Source organism: Dipodomys merriami, unplaced genomic scaffold, assembly GCF_024711535.1.
Source record: "Dipodomys merriami isolate MVZ:Mamm:240054 unplaced genomic scaffold, mDipMer1.0.p SCAF_15, whole genome shotgun sequence".
Taxonomy (NCBI): Eukaryota; Metazoa; Chordata; class Mammalia; order Rodentia; family Heteromyidae; genus Dipodomys; species Dipodomys merriami.
In genome coordinates, this window is record NW_027202826.1 from 12,113,318 (window position 1) to 12,132,173 (window position 18,856).

At 36.0% G+C, this 18,856-nt stretch overlaps 1 protein-coding gene across 14 annotated transcripts in view; it reads left to right on the top strand.

Annotated features, from left to right (window-relative positions):
- Positions 1-18,856, top strand: part of Rbm46 (RNA binding motif protein 46) — a 30,411-nt gene that overhangs the window by 1,450 nt on the left and 10,105 nt on the right. For 7 of the 14 annotated variants that reach the window (XM_070022011.1, XM_070022012.1, XM_070022014.1 and 4 more), the window contains exons 2-4: positions 1,654-1,815; positions 3,454-3,921; positions 4,369-5,151. In XM_070022011.1, coding sequence (XP_069878112.1) covers positions 1,665-1,815; positions 3,454-3,921; positions 4,369-5,151 — 1,402 coding nt within the window. In that variant the 5' untranslated portion in view covers positions 1,654-1,664. Of the gene's footprint in view, positions 1-1,653; positions 1,816-3,453; positions 3,922-4,368; positions 5,152-17,403; positions 17,466-17,545; positions 17,565-18,856 lie in introns of those variants that run through there. The other 7 variants (XR_011371845.1, XM_070022019.1, XM_070022018.1 and 4 more) reach the window with 3 other exon arrangements.

Below are 18,856 nucleotides of genomic sequence, written 5' to 3' on the forward strand. Positions count from 1 at the left end.
AGTCACTGCCAGTGTTGTTATACTAGTGAACATTTTCTGCTTTGCGTGTGTGTGTGTGTGTGTGTGTGTGTGTGTGTGTGTGTGTGTGTGTGTGTGTGTGTGTGTGTGTGTGTGTGTGTGTGTGTGTGTGTGTGTGAAGTGCTTGAACTCGGCCTGGGCGCTCTCTTAAGGCTGTCTGTTCAAGGCTGGTGTTCTACCACTTGAGACACCTTTGTCCCGAAGTCTTGTCTTTTCTCTTAAGGCTGGTGTTCTAGAGACACATCTCCAGTCTGCTTTTTGCTAGTAAATTAGAGATAAGACTGGGGAATTTTTCTGTCTTGGCTGGTTTTGAAGCTTAGATTTCAGCCTCCTGAGTAACAAGGATTATGCATGAGCCACCGGTGCCATACTAAGGTGCAGCCTTAAATGCTAAATTTCAACAGAGATTTATTGGATTTGGAGATAATTGCCAAGAATTATAATACAGCCCGATTATTAAAATTTGAACGTATTGTATTATTGAATATGACACGCAGTATGAATTATTGAAGTGAAATTAGGCCATTTTTTTCTGATGGTGTAATTATTATTATTTTTTTGGTCGGTCGTGGGGCTTGAACTCTGGGCTTGGGTGCTGTCCCTCAGCTCTTCAGCTCAAGGTGTGCACTCTCACTTCACAGTGCCACTTCCGGTTTTCTAGTGGTTTTTATTGAAGAGTCTCACAGACTTTCCTGCCCTGGCTGGCTTCGAACTGCGATCCTCAGATCTCAGCCTCCTGAGTAGCTAGGAGTACAGGCGTGAGCCACTGGGGCCTGGCCTTGATGGTGTAATTTTTGTTGGTAAGAAACATGTCAGTTTGAGGAAGGGTTATGAAGTTAATGTCTTTATAAATTACCTTCAATTTCATCAGTTTGTGTGGACTGCTGGAGTCATAATAGAGGTGTTAGTACCTATCAGGTAGGGCTTGTTGCTCTGAAGTTCCATTAGTTGTGGTTGCAGAGTTTTCTGAGCAGTAATCCGTGGTGTTCCTGTCTGTAGTTACCACTGCTGCTGCAGAAAGACCTCTTTGGTTTAAACAAACTTAGCAGTGCAGATTTGTCCTCAACAGCTATGGAAATCAATTAAATTAGTTTTTCTGGGTGGAATTCCAGTCGGTGACTGGTTAAATGGTTGCTTAGAATAGAGTTTAATGTTAACAAAAAGGAAAGGATAAAAGGGGAGAGGGTTGAATAGAAATCAAATATAATGATGTATAAATATTGCATTTTAAACTGTTATTGGCACTGACTTGAACTCAGGGGCCTCTCACTCTTTTGGCTCTGTGTTTTTTTTAAAGTGTTTGAGAAGAATCTAAAAATAATAAAAAGAGATGAAATAGTATCTCTTTTATTGAAATAAGCAGAGAAAGGTCAGAGTTGTAAAGTGATTTGACAAGGCTTTTTTTGTCTTTTTCTTGTGCCAGGGTTTGAACTCAGGACCTCAGATTCTCCCTCTGGTTTCTTGCTCAGGGTTAGGGTTCTACCACTCAAGCCATGTCTTCTCCAGTCCAGCATTTTTCTAGTTAATTAGAGATAGAGTTTCATAGACTGTTCTGCCCAAGATGGTTCCTGCAATCCAAAGAAATGTTTTTAAGTTCTTGTTATAAATATGCACCGTTACTTACTTTTGTTTTAGGAACTGCAACCATGAACGAAGAAAATATAGAAGGAACAAATGGGTGCAGTAAAGTTAGAAGTGGGACCCAGAATGAAGCAGCGTTGCTGGCTTTGATGGAGAAGACTGGATATAACATGGTTCAAGAAAATGGGCAAAGGAAATTTGGTGGTCCTCCTCCAGGTATGAATTTTATATTCTTTTAAGTCATACATTTATGGTAATTACTTAGATTAGTTATCAGCCCACAAATTCAGCTCTTACCTTCTAACTGCTTTAACACCCCAGCAATCATTTTGAGGAGTGAGAGATTGTAAAAGTTAGGCTTGTTTTACCCACATGCTTTCATCCATGTTGTTTACTACTTTAAGAAGCAGAAAGAGGTTGAAATTACAAAGAAGTCAAGTAGGGCAGTGAGAAAAACTGTACTGCTAGATTTATAAGATTAGTCATAGGGGAGAAATTTGCAAGAGCAATGAGTAGTGATGTAGTATTTATACAAGAAAAACAGGCTCAGACCAATATCCAGTGTAGTTCTTTGAAGTCTGAAACCCTCCAGTTAACTTTCTTTATTTGAGATATTGAATAATTTTTAAAATTGTTACTGTAAAGGTGATGTTCAGAGAGGTTACTGTTAAATAAATCAGGTGAAGAGTACATTGTTTTTGAACAATGTCACTGCTTGCCTTGCTCTCTTCTAGTCCAGTTAACTGTCTTACACTTAAAACTCAGCGTCTGCTTGCCTCAAGGACTGTATTAACTTAATTATTTTGCCCATCCTCAGGTACACTTTAGCCATATAGCCTCCTCACTCTATTTTGTTCTGATTTATAAAACTCTTGCCTTGTCTTCCTAAATGGCCTTCTTACAGGTAATCTTCACAGAGTATTCCTCATTTCACTCAGGTCTTTGCATAAAGCTTGTCTTGCTTTTAAACCTAATTCGTGTATGTGTAGGCAAGCTGGTGCTGGGGCTTGAACTCAGGGCCTGAGTGCTGTCCCAGAGCTTCTTATGCTAAAGATTAGTGCTCTACCATTTCTTAATATGGATGTATTTTCTCATGTCTTTTCCACACAAGCAGGAGAGCAGAGGCCTCTCTACTTCTCACTGTATTGCTGGGGTCTAAAAGGAGCCCACCTCACACATGACAGACATTCTTGTGTTTATTTTTGTTATTCTGCATCTTCCTCTAGAATTATCAGTTCTCTTAAAAGTAAAAGAGCTACCTGCTTGTCTCCAGAGCAAAGATGGAAGAATGTGACAAGGGCATTCTGATTCCACGCTCTGCAACCAAATGTTCTTTAACCTGTAATAATTACCATGTGCTGAAAAAAAAAAAAAAGATTAGTGCTCTAACACTTGAGCCACAGCTCCATTCTGGCTTTTTTGGTAGTTTATTGGAGATTAAGAGTATAATGAACTTTCCTTCCCTGGTTGGCTTCAAACCATGGTCCTCGGATCTTAGTCTCCTGAGTATCTAGGATTATAGGCGTGAGCCTCTATCGTTTACCTTAATCCTAATTCTTTGAGAGAGTTGTTCTCCCATTTAGCTCAAGATTTATGTGACTACTTTATTGAATATAAAACTGGCTTTTTCTTCATAACCACCTACTGCTCACTCACTGTCTCTCTTCTTCATTGAGATAAGCTTTATGAAGAAAGGGACTTTATTTTGTTCACTGTGGTATCCCCGATAGCTAGACTAGTACGTCACATAGAAAATATGTTGAAAGAATATGTGATTCAGTAATATATGTATATATATGTATATATATATATATATATATATTAGAGTTTTAAAAATTTATTTTTGTCTTTCAGGTTGGGAAGGTCCACCTCCACCTAGAGGCTGTGAGGTTTTTGTAGGAAAAATACCTCGTGATATGTATGAAGATGAGTTAGTTCCTGTATTTGAAAGAGCTGGGAAGATATATGAGTTTAGACTTATGATGGAATTTAGTGGTGAAAATCGAGGTTATGCTTTTGTGATGTACACAACAAAGGAAGAGGCTCAATTAGCCATTAGAATTCTTAATAATTATGAGATTCGACCAGGGAAGTTTATTGGTGTGTGTGTAAGCTTGGATAATTGTAGATTGTTTATTGGAGCTATTCCCAAGGAAAAGAAAAAAGAAGAAATTTTGGATGAAATGAAGAAAGTTACAGAAGGAGTTGTAGATGTCATTGTTTATCCAAGTGCAACTGATAAAACCAAAAATCGTGGTTTTGCATTTGTTGAATATGAATCTCACAGAGCTGCTGCTATGGCAAGGAGGAAACTAATTCCAGGTAACCTAATCATTTAAAGTCTTTTAAATATGGAATAAAGACCTGTACATTTCATATCATTATTATATCAACATAGATGAGGAATAAAGACTTGTTTTAGTAAGGAAGTAGATGATTCCAAAAGATAAGATGTTGCTTCCATAAACATAAGTCATACTTATGCCAATTTGCCAATTATTAAACCAACATACTTTAATTGAGCTGTTATTATTCAGTAAAAATGCATTACTTCTCATAATAGTGGTCTAATTTTAAAGCTTGTGCTTTAAGGTAATATGTGTCATATTGACTATAAATTTCACTGTAAGTTCTAATTAGAATTGTTAAGTTTTTGAAAACTTTTTGGTGAGTTGGAAACAAATATATATTCGTGAGTTTCTGCTTCTTTGGATAAACAATTTTACATTTTCAAACTTTTAATTGTCTTCAAATTAATCTCTTTTATAGGAACATTTCAACTATGGGGCCATACCATTCAAGTAGATTGGGCTGATCCAGAGAAAGAAGTTGATGAGGAAACCATGCAGAGAGTTAAAGTTCTCTATGTAAGAAATTTAATGATCTCTACTACCGAAGAAACAATTAAAGCTGAATTCAATAAATTCAAGCCTGGTGCAGTTGAAAGAGTAAAGAAACTTAGAGATTATGCTTTTGTTCACTTTTTCAACCGAGAAGATGCAGTAGCTGCAATGTCTGTTATGAATGGAAAATGTATTGATGGAGCAAGTATTGAGGTAACACTGGCAAAACCAGTTAATAAAGAGAACACTTGGCGACAGCACCTTAATGGTCAGATTAGCCCCAATTCTGAAAACCTGATTGTATATGCTAACAAAGAAGAGAGCCACCCAAAAACTCTAGGCAAGCCACCAACTCTTCCCACTCGTCTCAATGGTCAGCATAGCCCAAGCCCCCCTGAAATTGAAAGATGCACTTACCCGTTTTTTCCTGGAACAAAGCTTACTCCAATTAGTATGTATTCTTTAAAGTCCAATCACTTTAATTCTGCAGTAATGCATTTGGATTATTACTGCAACAAAAATAATTGGGCACCACCAGAATATTACTTATATTCAACAACCAGTCAGGATGGGAAAGTACTCTTGGTGTATAAAATAGTTATTCCTGCTATTGCAAATGGATCCCAGAGTTACTTCATGCCAGACAAACTCTGCACCACGTTAGAAGACGCAAAGGAACTGGCTGCCCAGTTTACATTACTTCATTTGGGTAAGTTTAAAAATACTTTTAATATTGTAGAATGTAAAATTAGAAAGTATTATGGATTGAAATTTCATTTATTGTTGGGCGCTGGTAGCTCATGCCTGTAATCCTAGCTACTCAGGAGGCAGATCTGAAAATCATGCTTCAAAGCCAGACAGGACAGGAAGTCCTTGAGACTCTTTATCTCCACTGAAATACAGAAAGCCAGAAGTGGGTCTGTGGCTCAAGTGGTAGAGCACTAGCCTTGAGCAAAATAGCTCAGGGACAGTACTCATGCCCCGAGTGCAAGCCCTAATATTATCATCAAAAAAATCATTATTTTGAACTCTTAACATTAATGGTAAGTATGTAATGAATTTTATTTCAATCATAGGAGTTTATGAAAAATTATTGAAACTTGTCTACTGTATACTTTTTTTTTCTAGTACTTGTGTTTTGAACTCTGGGCCTCTTGCTTACAAGGCAGGTGTTCTGCTGAGCCATACCTGTTGCCTTTTTTTGTCATTAATTGTTTTGAGATAGGGTCTTGCTTTTTGCATGTGTTTGGGCCTGTACTGTGATCAGCCTATTTCAGGCTTCCTGTCATAGCTAGGTTGACAAGTGCATAGCACCATACTCAGCTTCTGTTGAGATAGGGACTTGTGACTACTTTGATTTGTTTTTAGCATGGACTGGCCTTGAACCTTGATCCTCTCGAGTCTCAGCCTTCAGCATAGCTGGTATGACAAGCAAGTGTCACTATACCCAGCTATTGATTGAGAAAGGGTCTCATGTGTACATACCTGGGCTGGCCTCAAACTGATCCTTCCAATCCCAATCTCCCAAGAAGGTAGAACTATAGGCATGAGTCACTGGTATCCAACTTACATTTATATTTATTTTTATTTTTTTTTAGCATTAGTGAGGAAAATTCAGTTTTGATTTCCTGTAGAGTTTAGACCTTGCTTTTTCTTCATTGTTTTTCTAATGACAGATCCTTATTTGATAATTTCTGTATAAGTTACAGGATTTGTTTTGTAAACCAAAACTTCAATGACCTTTTGGATGAAGTGGCAGGGAGTTCATATGATCAGAGGAATTTGTAGACAAAGCATTATGCTTACTAATCTGGAGATTAGTCATTACTACTCATGAAAGACAAAAAACATCACTAGATATGTTCATAACCATTCTTTTTTTAAGTTCATACTTTTAAAATAAATCTAGATATTAGAGAGATAATTCAGAAGCACTTTGGGCACATAAACCTGCCAATCAAATATTTGGCCTTGGTAAAAATTTATTTTGAACACTTCATTTATCTATTATGGTAGCCTATCCCTGATTCTTAACATGGTTGCAGCAGAATTATACTACTCATATTTATTTAAATTTATATTTATTTAAAGTTGATATTCTCGTGTGTTTGAAAAAAGTAATTGAAAAGGAGAAATACTGTCAAAGGGAGAATAATTTTTTTTCTTTTGTCAGTCGTGGGGCTTGAACTCTGGGCCTGGGCGCTATCCCTCAGCTCTTCAGATCAAGGCGAGCACTCTACCACTTGAGCCACAGCACCACTTCTGGTTTTCTAGTGGTTTATTGGAGATAAGAGTCTCACAGACTTTCCTGCCCAGACTGGCTTTGAACCGTGATCCTCAGATCTCAGCCTCCAGAGTAGCTAAGATTACAGGCATGAGTCACCAGCGCCTGGCTGGAGAATAATTTTTACACGTGTGTAACTCATCTATCAAAGCCATTCCCGTGGTGTTTAAGGGGATACTGAACTGGAGATCTCATCACAGTGTTTAGGCTGAAGATAGATTCTTCTTCCAAGAAAAATTTCAGTAAGTTCCCCATTAATAGTTTGGAGGTAATAGAGAAGTTAACTCTTATTGAAGTTAATTCTTAGGTATGATAGAAGCCTTCCATTTTTGTTTTAATATAGAGATTCTGAATAAAAGGTAAAGTAGTTATGTGCAAATACTTATGTGCAGTACTTAGAGAAAAAAGGACACAATTTTTCTGAGTAGAATATAGGTAATTGTTGAGAAATGTACGTATGTCCAACCTTCAATAATAATTCTGAAGCATTTTATTTCAAATTTAAAGATCTGAGATCTTACAACATAATAGGCCTGGTCTATTTCATAGCAGATTTTAATGTAGATATGGTTTGCTTATCTGATTATCCCATAAAGAAGATGAAAGTTTATATGGAGCTAGAGGTTTTTCTTCAGCTTTTAGCTTCCTCATTAGGATGCTTTTAATTTAAGTGCTAACCATAGTTGACCACTACTGATCTGTAGATTCCTAAGAAAACTCAATTGGATTTTGGTTAATTGGGGGATAAAATTAGCTTTAAACATTAAATTCTTAGTGCAAGATGTTTATCAACCTTGAATCAAAGCCTCTTTAATAAAAATTTCAATGATTTCTATTTTATGTATTTTTTAAGTCCCTACTCATCATCAGGGAGAAGAGCCAATAAAATGTAGCAGTACATAAGTGTAAAAAAACTTAGATTAATTCCTAGAGTCTATTTAGGTTATATATACTAGGTCTGAAGCCTGACTAGGGAGAGTAACCAAAACCTTTATTGTACTTTACTCTAGACTAAACGAAGGCTATTGAGTTAGAGGCAGAAAGTGTATCTAGGCTATTGGGGAATAGGGAAAAATTCAGAGAAGCAGACAAGCCAGAGGTCAAGGATTTAAAAAACTTTGATCTGGAAACAAATGTGTAATCTTCAGAGGCTGTGAAAGGACTAGACACATAGGAGCCTACATGATGCATTACAAATAGATTGAGTATTGTAGCAGTGTTCTAGTTAATTTTTTCTTGTCTAACAACATTGGAACCTCTAATTAAACACTTTGAGAGGGTTGATGCTTTTTCAGATTCATCTTCCCTTCTGTAAAGGTTATAGGGTTTCTTGTGGTAGTTTACAATTCAGACCACATGATTGTAGTGATGTGTTCCTGGAGGGGGAGAAGTAGCATATTACTTTTATCTTGTATAATGTTTTGAACATTGCATTTTTCTGAGCTCTTGATGACTTGCTAGTGGTTCCTAGGTTGTCTTATAGACAGTTCCTTACATATTAAGTTATCCTTTGGCTCTATTAAAGGATCTGAGAAATCTAATCTTCCAGATAAGGCATTGAACTATTCTTAAGATATTTCTTTGGATGTAGTAATTAAAAAAATACCTAGATATTTTCAGATGAATCCTTTCAATTTGGTGCCTTTTTCATGCACGTGAATCTCCACCCTGTTGTACAACTACTATATACCAATTAAAATCTTTCTTAAGTTGCTCTTTATAAATTTAAATGACCATCACTGGCATTTTTTATGAAAAAAAAAGAAGATACAGCTTTTGGAGGATAAATGAGTATTGGAAATTGGGTAGTTCCATTTGTGGTGACTACTTAATGTTTTTACCATAATACTCAAAAAATTTTAATCAGATATGTGTGTGGGGGAGCGCACACACACATGTCTGCGCACATACTGCCATTTGAAGGGAAGTCCATTTTAGGCAAAATCCCCATAATGGAAGGCTGAAAACTGGGGTTAATGCCAAAATCAAAATCCTATACCTCAAAATTAGACTATCTCCATCTTTGTAATGTCAAAGAATAATGTCATTGGGAATTGATAGTTGAGCAGGAACTTCTATATGCAGTTTTTTTGTGTATGTATAATAATTTCATAATATATCCCAAGCTGGTCTTGCACATGTAATCTTCCAGCCTCACCTTCTTGAGATCATTGAGTTTGGGATGGGTAGAATGAAGATTCAGGACGTAGGATAGCTGAGTTCTAAAACATGTTTGAACTATGGAGTCATCTTGGATCATTTAGTATTACTTTTAAAATATTTTCTGTTTTGTAGTTTTACATCTGTTTGTGGTATGTTAGACTTACCAGTATGAATAAGCTTTATTCTAAAAGTTTGACTCCCTTTCGAATCTGGGTCTTTCAGTATTTTTATGGCTTTCCTGGATGATTCTTTCCCATGTAGTAGTAGATTAGGCCAAATCAAGGAGTTAAAGGAAAGTTCTGGGGAGTCAGACTATCTTCGAAAAACAAGTCCTGATGAATACAGAGTGGAGCAAATTAGTTATCTTTATGTGTCTTGATTCGATTTTATCTTACTAAATAATAGCAAAATCATTGTAGGCGAGGCCTCTCTTGTTTCTGTGTGTAAGATTTTTTGTTTTGTTTTGTTGGTCATGGGGCTTGATCTTTGGGCCTATGTGCTGTCCCTCAGCTCTTCAGCTCAAGGCTAACGCTCTTGAACCACAACACCACTTCTGGTTTTCTGCTGGTTTTATTTGTAGATAAGAGTCTCACTGACGTTCTTGCCCCTGCTGGCTTTGAACCGCGATCCTCAGGTCTCAGTCCTCAGCTACTCAGTCTCCTGAGTAGCTAGGATTACAAGCATGAGCAACCAGTCCCTTGCTTGGAAGATTTTTTTGACCACCTAATCTCTTTGAGGATGAGAACCTTTGTGTTACAAAGGTTTGGTTAATATCCTATTGTTGTGGCCAAAACTGATGAAATGTTAATTAAAGACAAATCTTTTTTGGATAGCTTGTGTGCTTTCTTTTGCATTTGATAGCAAAACGTGTTTTGTTTTGAATCTGTATCTAATGAAGTTAGGTACTCAAATTCTATACATAGGTTATCAGTTATTTTGGGAGAACAAGAGGAGAGTACAGCTCCTACCTGTTCTAAATTGTAAATCTTGAGGGGAATCTTAGTTTGTTAGAGTCCATGTTAGACAATTCAGGGAGTATTTTCTTTGATAATTTCACTCTGATCTTAAGAATTACTTAGATGGAAAAGATGGAGACATTGCTTAAACTTTCATTAGTTTTGTAGTTTTTTTAGTCCATTATGTTTTCTGTATTTGCTTTTTCCTCTGAGCAAGTAATTTTTCTAGATTAATCTGTCCTGATTTGTGGAGACCATTGTGTATATGAATAATTACCTTTTTAATATTTCTGTACTTTAAGTATTCAGTGTGGCTGACTTGTATAGTCTCATGTTTGATTTGGAATGGCCTTTTCTTCTAGCCATTGAAGAGGGTTATAGAATATAGCTACTGTGCTTATTATTCCCTTAATATCATTTAAGTTAGGTTTTGATTTCTGCCACTACTTGCAACTTTGTTAAAAGTTATGAATTAGGAGCTGGGTGTCAGTAGCTCACACTGTAATCCTAGCTGAGATTGTGGAATATCTTGGTTCAAGGGCAAGGCCTTTTCTCAACCAATTCAACCAATAGTATAATACAGTGACATTCCTGTCATCCTAGCTTTGTAGAAGGTTGAGATTGGAAGGATTGAAGTACCAGGTCAACTTAGGCAGAAAAGTCTGCAATACTGTCATCTCTGTAAAGGAAGAAGATAGGTATAGTACTGCAATGCCTGTCATCCCAGCTACTTCAGGAGGCGAAAAATAGGATCTTGGTCCAGGCTTACTGCAGGATGGGAAGTAAGACCCTATCTGAGAAATAACCAGTGGGGAAAAAAGGAACTAGAGACATGGCGCAGCATAGAGCCAGCATAGAATACCTACCTAGCACATGTGAGGCCCTGAGTTCAAAAGTTATGGAATAGTCAGGAAAGTAAATATATACTTCAAGACATTATAATCTAAACAATGTGTGCTTTTTCTCTTACGAGTTGTTTGCTATTTCCAGATTGATGGACAGAAGTTCAAAAATAAAGTCAAATTAAGAGATATTTCTAAAATTATCAATAAAATGTTTTGATATGAAGAGAAACTTCTCAAATTTTCTAAATTTAAGAAACATTTTCATAGACATGTAAGCTTAATAGAAAATAATGGTTATATTGTAGTGGGTTTAAAATTATAAATATAAGGAAATACTTTATAAAAGGTAATCTTTTTGGCTTTAATTACAAGTCTATGATATTATATCAAGTTGGTATTTTAATGAATGAAATAATTTGCTAAATTCACTTTCAAATTTACCTAGCTCAATGAAAAATAGGCATCACTATCAACACTTTATACACATTTATTTTTATATGACCAAATGATAAGACCAAATTCCATTAACTCAACTATGTGTTTTTGACCCTCTGAGAGGGACCAGGCCTTAGGAAAATGTATTTACTTATACTCTTGTAATTTTCTTTCTCTGTAAGACCCCGTAAATGATAATCTAGTATTCTTCATAATTATCATCTTACTGATATTTGTACTAAAAGGTCATAAGTATTATGGAGACAATCTTGTTAGAAAGGCAGCATAATTGAATGAGTACTAGAATAAAAACTATGTGGCTATAGCCAACAACAAACTGTGTGGCCACCTTTAGAATGGCAAATGAATCACTCTTTGGGGACTTCACTGTCTTCTGTAAAATATCAGAGCTTTAATTTGTTACAGTGACTCAAATTTATCTCAGAAATGTCATGTTTAAATATCTTGTATAGAGACCAAGATAATACTTTAAAATATTTGTTAGATGGGGCTGGGAAGGTGGCTCAGTGGTAGAGTGCTTGCCTTGCATGCATAAGGCCCTGGGTTCAATTCCTCAGCACCACATAAGCAGAAAAAGCTGGAAGTGGTGCTGTGGCTCAAGTGGTAGAGCACTAGCCTTGAACTGAAGAGCTGATGGACAGTGCCCAGGCTCAGAGTTCAGGAACCATGACTGGCAAAAAAAAAAATATTTATTAGAGTGATAGGAAAGTTTATTAGAAAAGAAATACGGTAGAAAAAAGAGCATGTGGCATAGACATGCCACAGGAAGATAGCACTTGAACTCAGCTATCTTTAAAAAATGTTTTATGTCTGTCAGTTTATATTGGAGTTCAGATAATTTTGAGCCTTTCTCAAAATTAACTTTTATCAATTTAAATATACCTTTATATTGGACAGCAGAACAACTGAATAAAAATACGTAAGATTCACTCATGCAGCTGATTTTGCAAGGTGAAGCATACTTGCTTTTTCATTATATAAGTCTGCAGTGTCTAGAAAAACATCAATTTGTTATATTGTATTGCCTGATAATTTGGTGAATGTACTGTGACATGTCACTCTTTTTCATGTTTAAATTGTAAACCTTGATCATTTTATGTAAATTAATTCATGGGATTGACACTTGACTAAATAAGTATCTGAGGATATTATTAATAGAGCTACTTTCTTAGCTTTTTAAACTTACAATCCTATTTTGTTTGTGGAAACAGGTTAAAGTACATAGATTAAGTAATATCCCCAAGATTATTCTGATTATTCTTTTAATATTATTCATTCCTTAGGCTCTTCATTTTCATTTTGTTAACTGGCAGCCACCTGGTTAATCCTTGTTAAAATGTGCCTGTTCAGTAAATACTTACGTGTGTAACGTGTGTTAACTTAGTTGTTTTGAACTGCCTCATCAACCTATGTTCCAGTCTGCTTAGTTAATAGACAATGATATAAATGGATGTAAAACTTGTGACATGTGAGCCATATATGTGGATGGTTTTAGTGTTCTGCTGCTAGTGTTAATTCTAGTGTTCAAAGATAGTCATAGTTGTAGTTTTAGATTTATTAAAATATTCATATTTTGCAGGCACAAAATTTATAAGGCTCCAGGTGAGCCATCAAGAATCTTTAGAAAGTAAGTTTAAAATTTTTTCTGTACTATCAGATCACAATTTTTTTAACCAGGAATTAAAAAATAAATCAGAGAGCAATGTTCACTAATTTAAAGGAACTTCACTTTTGTGTATTAAGTTTCTGCAATAAGAAGCCCCTGAGAGATTCATTGGTATATGATATATAGAAATAGTGCTATGAGACCACTAGAAGTTCATTTTTGAGTTACAATTAAGAGAAATCCAGGTACAGCTGGTAGTTATGCCTGAAATACTAGTTATAGTTACTCAGGAAGCTGAGATTGCTTTGAAACCAAACCCAGGTAAAAAAGTCCTTGAAGACTCCCTCTCCAAAACAACCAGCAAAAAGGGCTGGACGTGTGGTTAAAATGGTAGAGCAAGAGCTGAGCAAGCATGAGGCTCTGAGTTCAAATCCTGGTACCATGAGGGGAAGAAAAGAATTAGACTGGGCTACTGGTGAATCGTGCCTGTGTTCCTAATTAGGAGGCTGAGATCTGAGAATCTTAGTTCGAACCAGTTGGGGCAGAAAAATCCATGTGACTTGTATCTTCAGTTAACTAGCAAAAAAGGCCAGAAGTAGAGGTACAGCTCAAATGGTAGAGTACTAGACTAGAGCAGAAAAAGCCAAGTGAAAGTACAAGACCTTGAGTTTAAACCCCAGTGCTAGCATACAAGCATGAAAAAAGAATTTAAGGTCATTATTTTGTAAAATGAATATATACAAATAATTCATTTTAAAATCATTAAAAATAAATTAAATTAAAATGTAGTTTATGTACTCAGTTCAAAGGAGGACTTACAAATATAGTTTTCTCACTTTGTTTTTTAATCTTTCTCCTTATTTAGTAAGCTTAGGAATTAGAACTTCTTGTTTTGAGAGAGAAAGTTGTGTTTGTGACTCTCATTTGTGCATCAGAATTTAAAAACCTTTTTTTTTAAAGTCTTCTCATTTTTATTTTCTATTCAGCTTTTAAAATTACGGTTTATGCTACAAGCAAGGAGTTGCTGTGTTCACTGATGTGGCCTAGGGAGGGGGTTGCTGGGTTTTTCACTCTTTTTGAAGGACCAGAAAGTAGCTTAGTGGTGTCAGTACTCTTTATTTGAACTTGGGAGTCATTTCATTGTCTTAAGATCTATCTTATCTGAAATATTATTTAACAATGAGTTTTGTTTTGGTTGTTGTTGCTTTTTTTTTTTTTGTCAGTCATGGGGCTTGAACTCTGGGCTTGGGCACTGTCCCTGTGCTCTTCAGCTCAAGGCAAGTGCTCTACCTCTTGAGCCACAGCGCCACTTCTGGTTTTCTAGTGGTTTATTGGAGATAAGAGTCCCATGGACTTTCCTGCCCAGGCTGGCTTTGAACCATGAGCCTCAGATCTCTGCCTCCTGAGTAGTTAGGATTACAGGCGTGAGCCACCAGCACCTGGCTAACAATGAGTTTTGTGATAAACTTTCTTCAGTCTGGCCTCCAACTCACTCAGTAGCCTACACTTATCTTTAACTCACTGTCTTCCTACCTTAGTTTCCCAATTGCTGAGATTACAGGCATATGTGCCAACTATTCCTTACTATATAATAATGGAGTTTTCTTCTGTCCTTTCCATTTCAAATTATTTTTTTAATTTTATAAGACTAAAACTTCTCTTGTCAGCCCCAGAATAAATGTAGTTGTGTGCTAGTTCCCTTGCCATTTTGAAGTCCTCTGAAAAACTGAGATATCTGTGATAACTGGGCGTCCTTGTTCTTCTGATAGGAATACTTCCTTACGATTATTACTCCCTTTAGGCTTTTCATTTTCAGTTTGTTACCTGGCAGCTACCTGGTTAATCCTTGTTAAAATGTGCTTGTTCAACAAGTACTGAGCAGTATTGTTTGGATAAAGACCACTGTAGTGAATCAGATACAGTTGCTGCCTTATAGAGCTTCCATTCTCAGGGAGATTGCAGTTATGGTTCTGATAATGCTCTGAAGTACTACAAGGTGTTAGGAGAATATGTGATTAGAATAACTCAATGTAATACTGTATTTTAGGAAAATCACTACGTAAATTTATCATAGCAGGTAGGCAACAAAGAAAAAGTTTACCAACTTTCTGGGTTCACATTCTAGCAGTAGGAAGGTATAGCACTCCCTGGTGTGAGCTTGACAAGTTCACATGATCAAAGCAGGAAGCATGAATTTACAGTTAGATACATCATATGAAAAAGTTACTTCTGTACTTCAGCTTCCTTATCTTAGAGTAATTACAAGTGTTAAATAAGTTAAATTATTCACTTACAAGTTATATTTTGCTTCTAATCATAAGTAATAATAAATAGTACTTACTGTTTATTAAGTATTAAACCAAGTGCCTTTATATAATACATATACATACACATATAATATTATTTTAATGTTAACCATGTTTTCCCACTTCTTAACAAGTAAACAAGATAGAATTGATTGGAACTTGGTATAAGCTATGTGTGAAGTTAAAAACAACGAAATCCTCCCCTGTATAACTAATATGTCAATAAAAAATGAAGAAATAGGTAAGTAGATTAAATAATTTCCCCAAGATACCTGTTAGAAGAGAGGCTGTACTCTAACTCCTATCCTTGTATCTTTACCACATAATTCCATTGAAAAACTAGCCTTTGTTACATTTAGTACCATGGACTTGTAAAATCTTACTAACAAGCTATTCTAAAAATTAAAATGTGATGAGCTTTTTACCCATATGTTAGCTCTTTTTCAAAGACAGTTTGGGTTTTACTAGTGCTACAAGCTCATACTTCATGCCACACCAGGGTAATATCTGGACTTGGAACACAGGGCAGGATCCTGAGTGAATTGTTTTAGGTTAAAAAGATTCTGTGAACATACCTTGTTTACAGATAGATTTGAAAAGTATACATTTTCAAACACTATAGGGTAAGCACTGCCAGTTATCAGTGACAAAGTGGCAAGATGATGTTTTTCCCCTATTCAGATGGCAGAAAGAATTATCAGTAGACAAATTAGTTTTCATTTCCCGATTCCCCTGTTGCTTGGTACTCTTGGACTGTTTCCTGTTAATATTAGCAAAAATACATAGTTCACGTAATTTATCAGTGCAAGTGTGTTCAACTTTGTGTGTGTATGTGTGTGTGTGTGTGCGTGTGCGCGTGTGTGTATTCAGGTGTCTATAGTGCTTTTGTAGTTTATCAGGTACTCTGCTCAGAATGCTATTTTGTTTTGTTTTGTTTTGTTTTGGCTCCGGTCGTGGGGCCTGAATTCTGGGCCTGGGCGCTGTCCCTCAGGTCTTCAGCTCAAGGCTAGCACTCTACCACTTGAGCCACAGCACCACTTCCGGCTTTTTTCTTTTTGCTTATGTGTTGCTGAGGAACCCAGGGCCTCATGCATGCAAGGCAAGCGCTCTACCTCTGAGCCACCTTCCCAGCCCCTATTTTTTTTTTTTTTTACCTAACTATGGTTGTATACTTCTTGTTTTGGTCATCCTAACTTAACATGCTTACCTGGTAGTAGTAGGCTTTTCATAGCATTGCTCATCCTTCATATAGCAGCTTGCTTACCTTTACTTGTTGTCTATCATAATACTCAGTAATGATTTTGCTACTATGTATTCACTGTTTTATTTTTTCCAAGATAGGGTCTCAACTGTGTAACCAAACCAGCCTTGGACTCACAATCCTCCTTCTGCCTCAGACTTTTGAGTGCTAGGATTATGGGCATGTGCAACCACACCCAGCTATTTACTATTAAGTAGTTTATTTTTATATATGAGTAACTGTGACTGGCTATTTTGATTAAATGCCAGATATTGTATATGAAAAACTATACAATCCTATAATGTTACTATCTTGCCTGATCTCAATGCTTTTAGACAGATTATTTGGTTTTTAGTGCTTAAAAACAGGGGAATAATGTTGTCTAGTTTGTTGTGTGAAAAAGGAAGCTATTGTAATGTATTTCTGAGTTATATCTTCAAAGTGTTACTTTAAAATCTACAAAGTTTGTAGATCATCAGACCTTTTTGCCTGGCTCATACTTTTACTCAGTTTCTTAACAGTTGGATATATCCTTAAACAGAAAAGTTTAAGGCATATAAAGAAATAAATGGATGCTCACAGTTATCTATGTTTAAATGAGGTTAGTTGTTGGAAACATTTTTAGGTTAGTAGTTTTTAAAGTTAGTGAAAGTTTGACCATCTTTTCCTAAAAATAAGTAAGAAATGAGACTTTATATGCAAAGTAATTGTACTTCATGACAACATTTATATTTCCAAAGTTTTCTGGGTTCTTTGTCTTTCTGCCTCCCTGAAAATGGACAGTCTCATTAAAAAATAATTTTAGAAGGCTAGTATTTCTTAGAAATACTAATGTGAACTTAATTGGCCTTGAACAATAAAAACTCTTCCTGATGGTTTATTTACTCAGTTTTCATTTAGTTATCAAAAGAGCATTCGCCTAGTTTGTCTTTGCAGAACTTCAGAAATGATAACAATTTGCCACTTGTTTCTTTTTCTCTAACTTTGTTTTCCTATGTACTGATCAGAAAGTTTTTTTTTAAGTTTTCAAGGATTCCACGCACATCCAAGATAGGGTTGGCATCAATACAAAGACTCAATTCTTTTCTGTCTTCACTGCTTACAGACAGGGAACACAATCCCTTCAGCCTGGACCTCTGTAGAAGAATTTGGAGGAAATAAGCAGGTAAGAAAAAGTCTCTTAGGAATTTTGCAATAGACTTAGTTTTCAGAAAACCAGTAACACATTGTTGTTCTTTTGATTACAGAAAATAAACATTCAGACTGGGAAGGTGGCTTAGTGGTAGATTGCTTGCCTAGCATTCATGAAGCCCTGGGTTCAATTCCTCAGTACCACATACTCAAAGAAAGCTGGAAGTTGTGCTGTGGCTCAAGTGGTAGAGTGCTAGCCTTGAGCCAAAAAAAAAAAAAAAAAAAAAAAAAAGCAGCAGCTCAGGGATAATGCCCAGGCCCTGAGTTCAAGCCCCAGGATTGGCAAAAATAAATAAATAAATAAATTCAGAACTAGAGCTGTGGCTCAAGTGATAGAACCACTTACCTTGAGCAAAAAAACAAAGGGACAACACACAGGCCCTGACTTCAATACAATACAATAACATGTTTAGAATAATAAAATCCTGTAAATTACTTTGTTTGTGATAACTTTGTTATAGGCTCATTAACTGAAGTTGTTAAATTGTTTTCTACATTTCAAGTCATCTCATAACTTTGCACATGGTAATGTACATTTGAACCCCTGAGATGATAAACAGTATTTTAAATTATATGTTGTTGGAGTGAGAGTTATATTTTGATTATTGTTTGTATTTGATTTGTTTGTATTACTGATTTGTTTGTATTTCTCAAACATATCTCCTATTGAGAATTTTTTCAACTTTTGTCTTTTTTGGAATTACAATAAAAATACTAATACTGTAGTTTTTAACAAGCTATTAAAAATACATTAGTAGGAATTTGAAGGTAGTTGATAATTTGAATACCATTCAGACTTTACATACAGAGGCAAAGACAACAATATGGTCCCTGGGAATCAATTTACATACTGGCTTTAGGGCTTAGGAAATTACCTCACCTTTGTGTGCCTCCATTTCTGTAATGTCAGTGGAGATTATAAGAGTATTTATAAGCCAGGACACCTGTTATTCTAGCTATGGCAGGACGCTAAGATCTGAAGATCTTGGTTTGAAGCCAGCCCTGGGCAGGAAGGTATGAGACTCTTATCTCTGATTAATCATTAAAACGCTGAAAGTAGAGCTGTGGCTCACGTAGTACAGTGATAGTTTTGAACATACAAGAGCTCAAGGATAGCACTAAGGCCCTGAGTTCATGCCCCAGGATTGGCACACGTACAAAATCTGGAGTAGAGTAGTGGCTCAACTGGAAGAGTGCCATGTGAGTGAGAAAGCTAAACAAGAGTATGAATGTGAAGCCCAGAGTTTAAACCTCATTATTGCCACCAAAAAAAAAAAAAAATGAGACCCAATCTGAACCAATGGCTGGATGTGATATCCCTGATGTCCCAGCTGTGGGGAAGTACAATGAGCTCAGTGGCTCACACT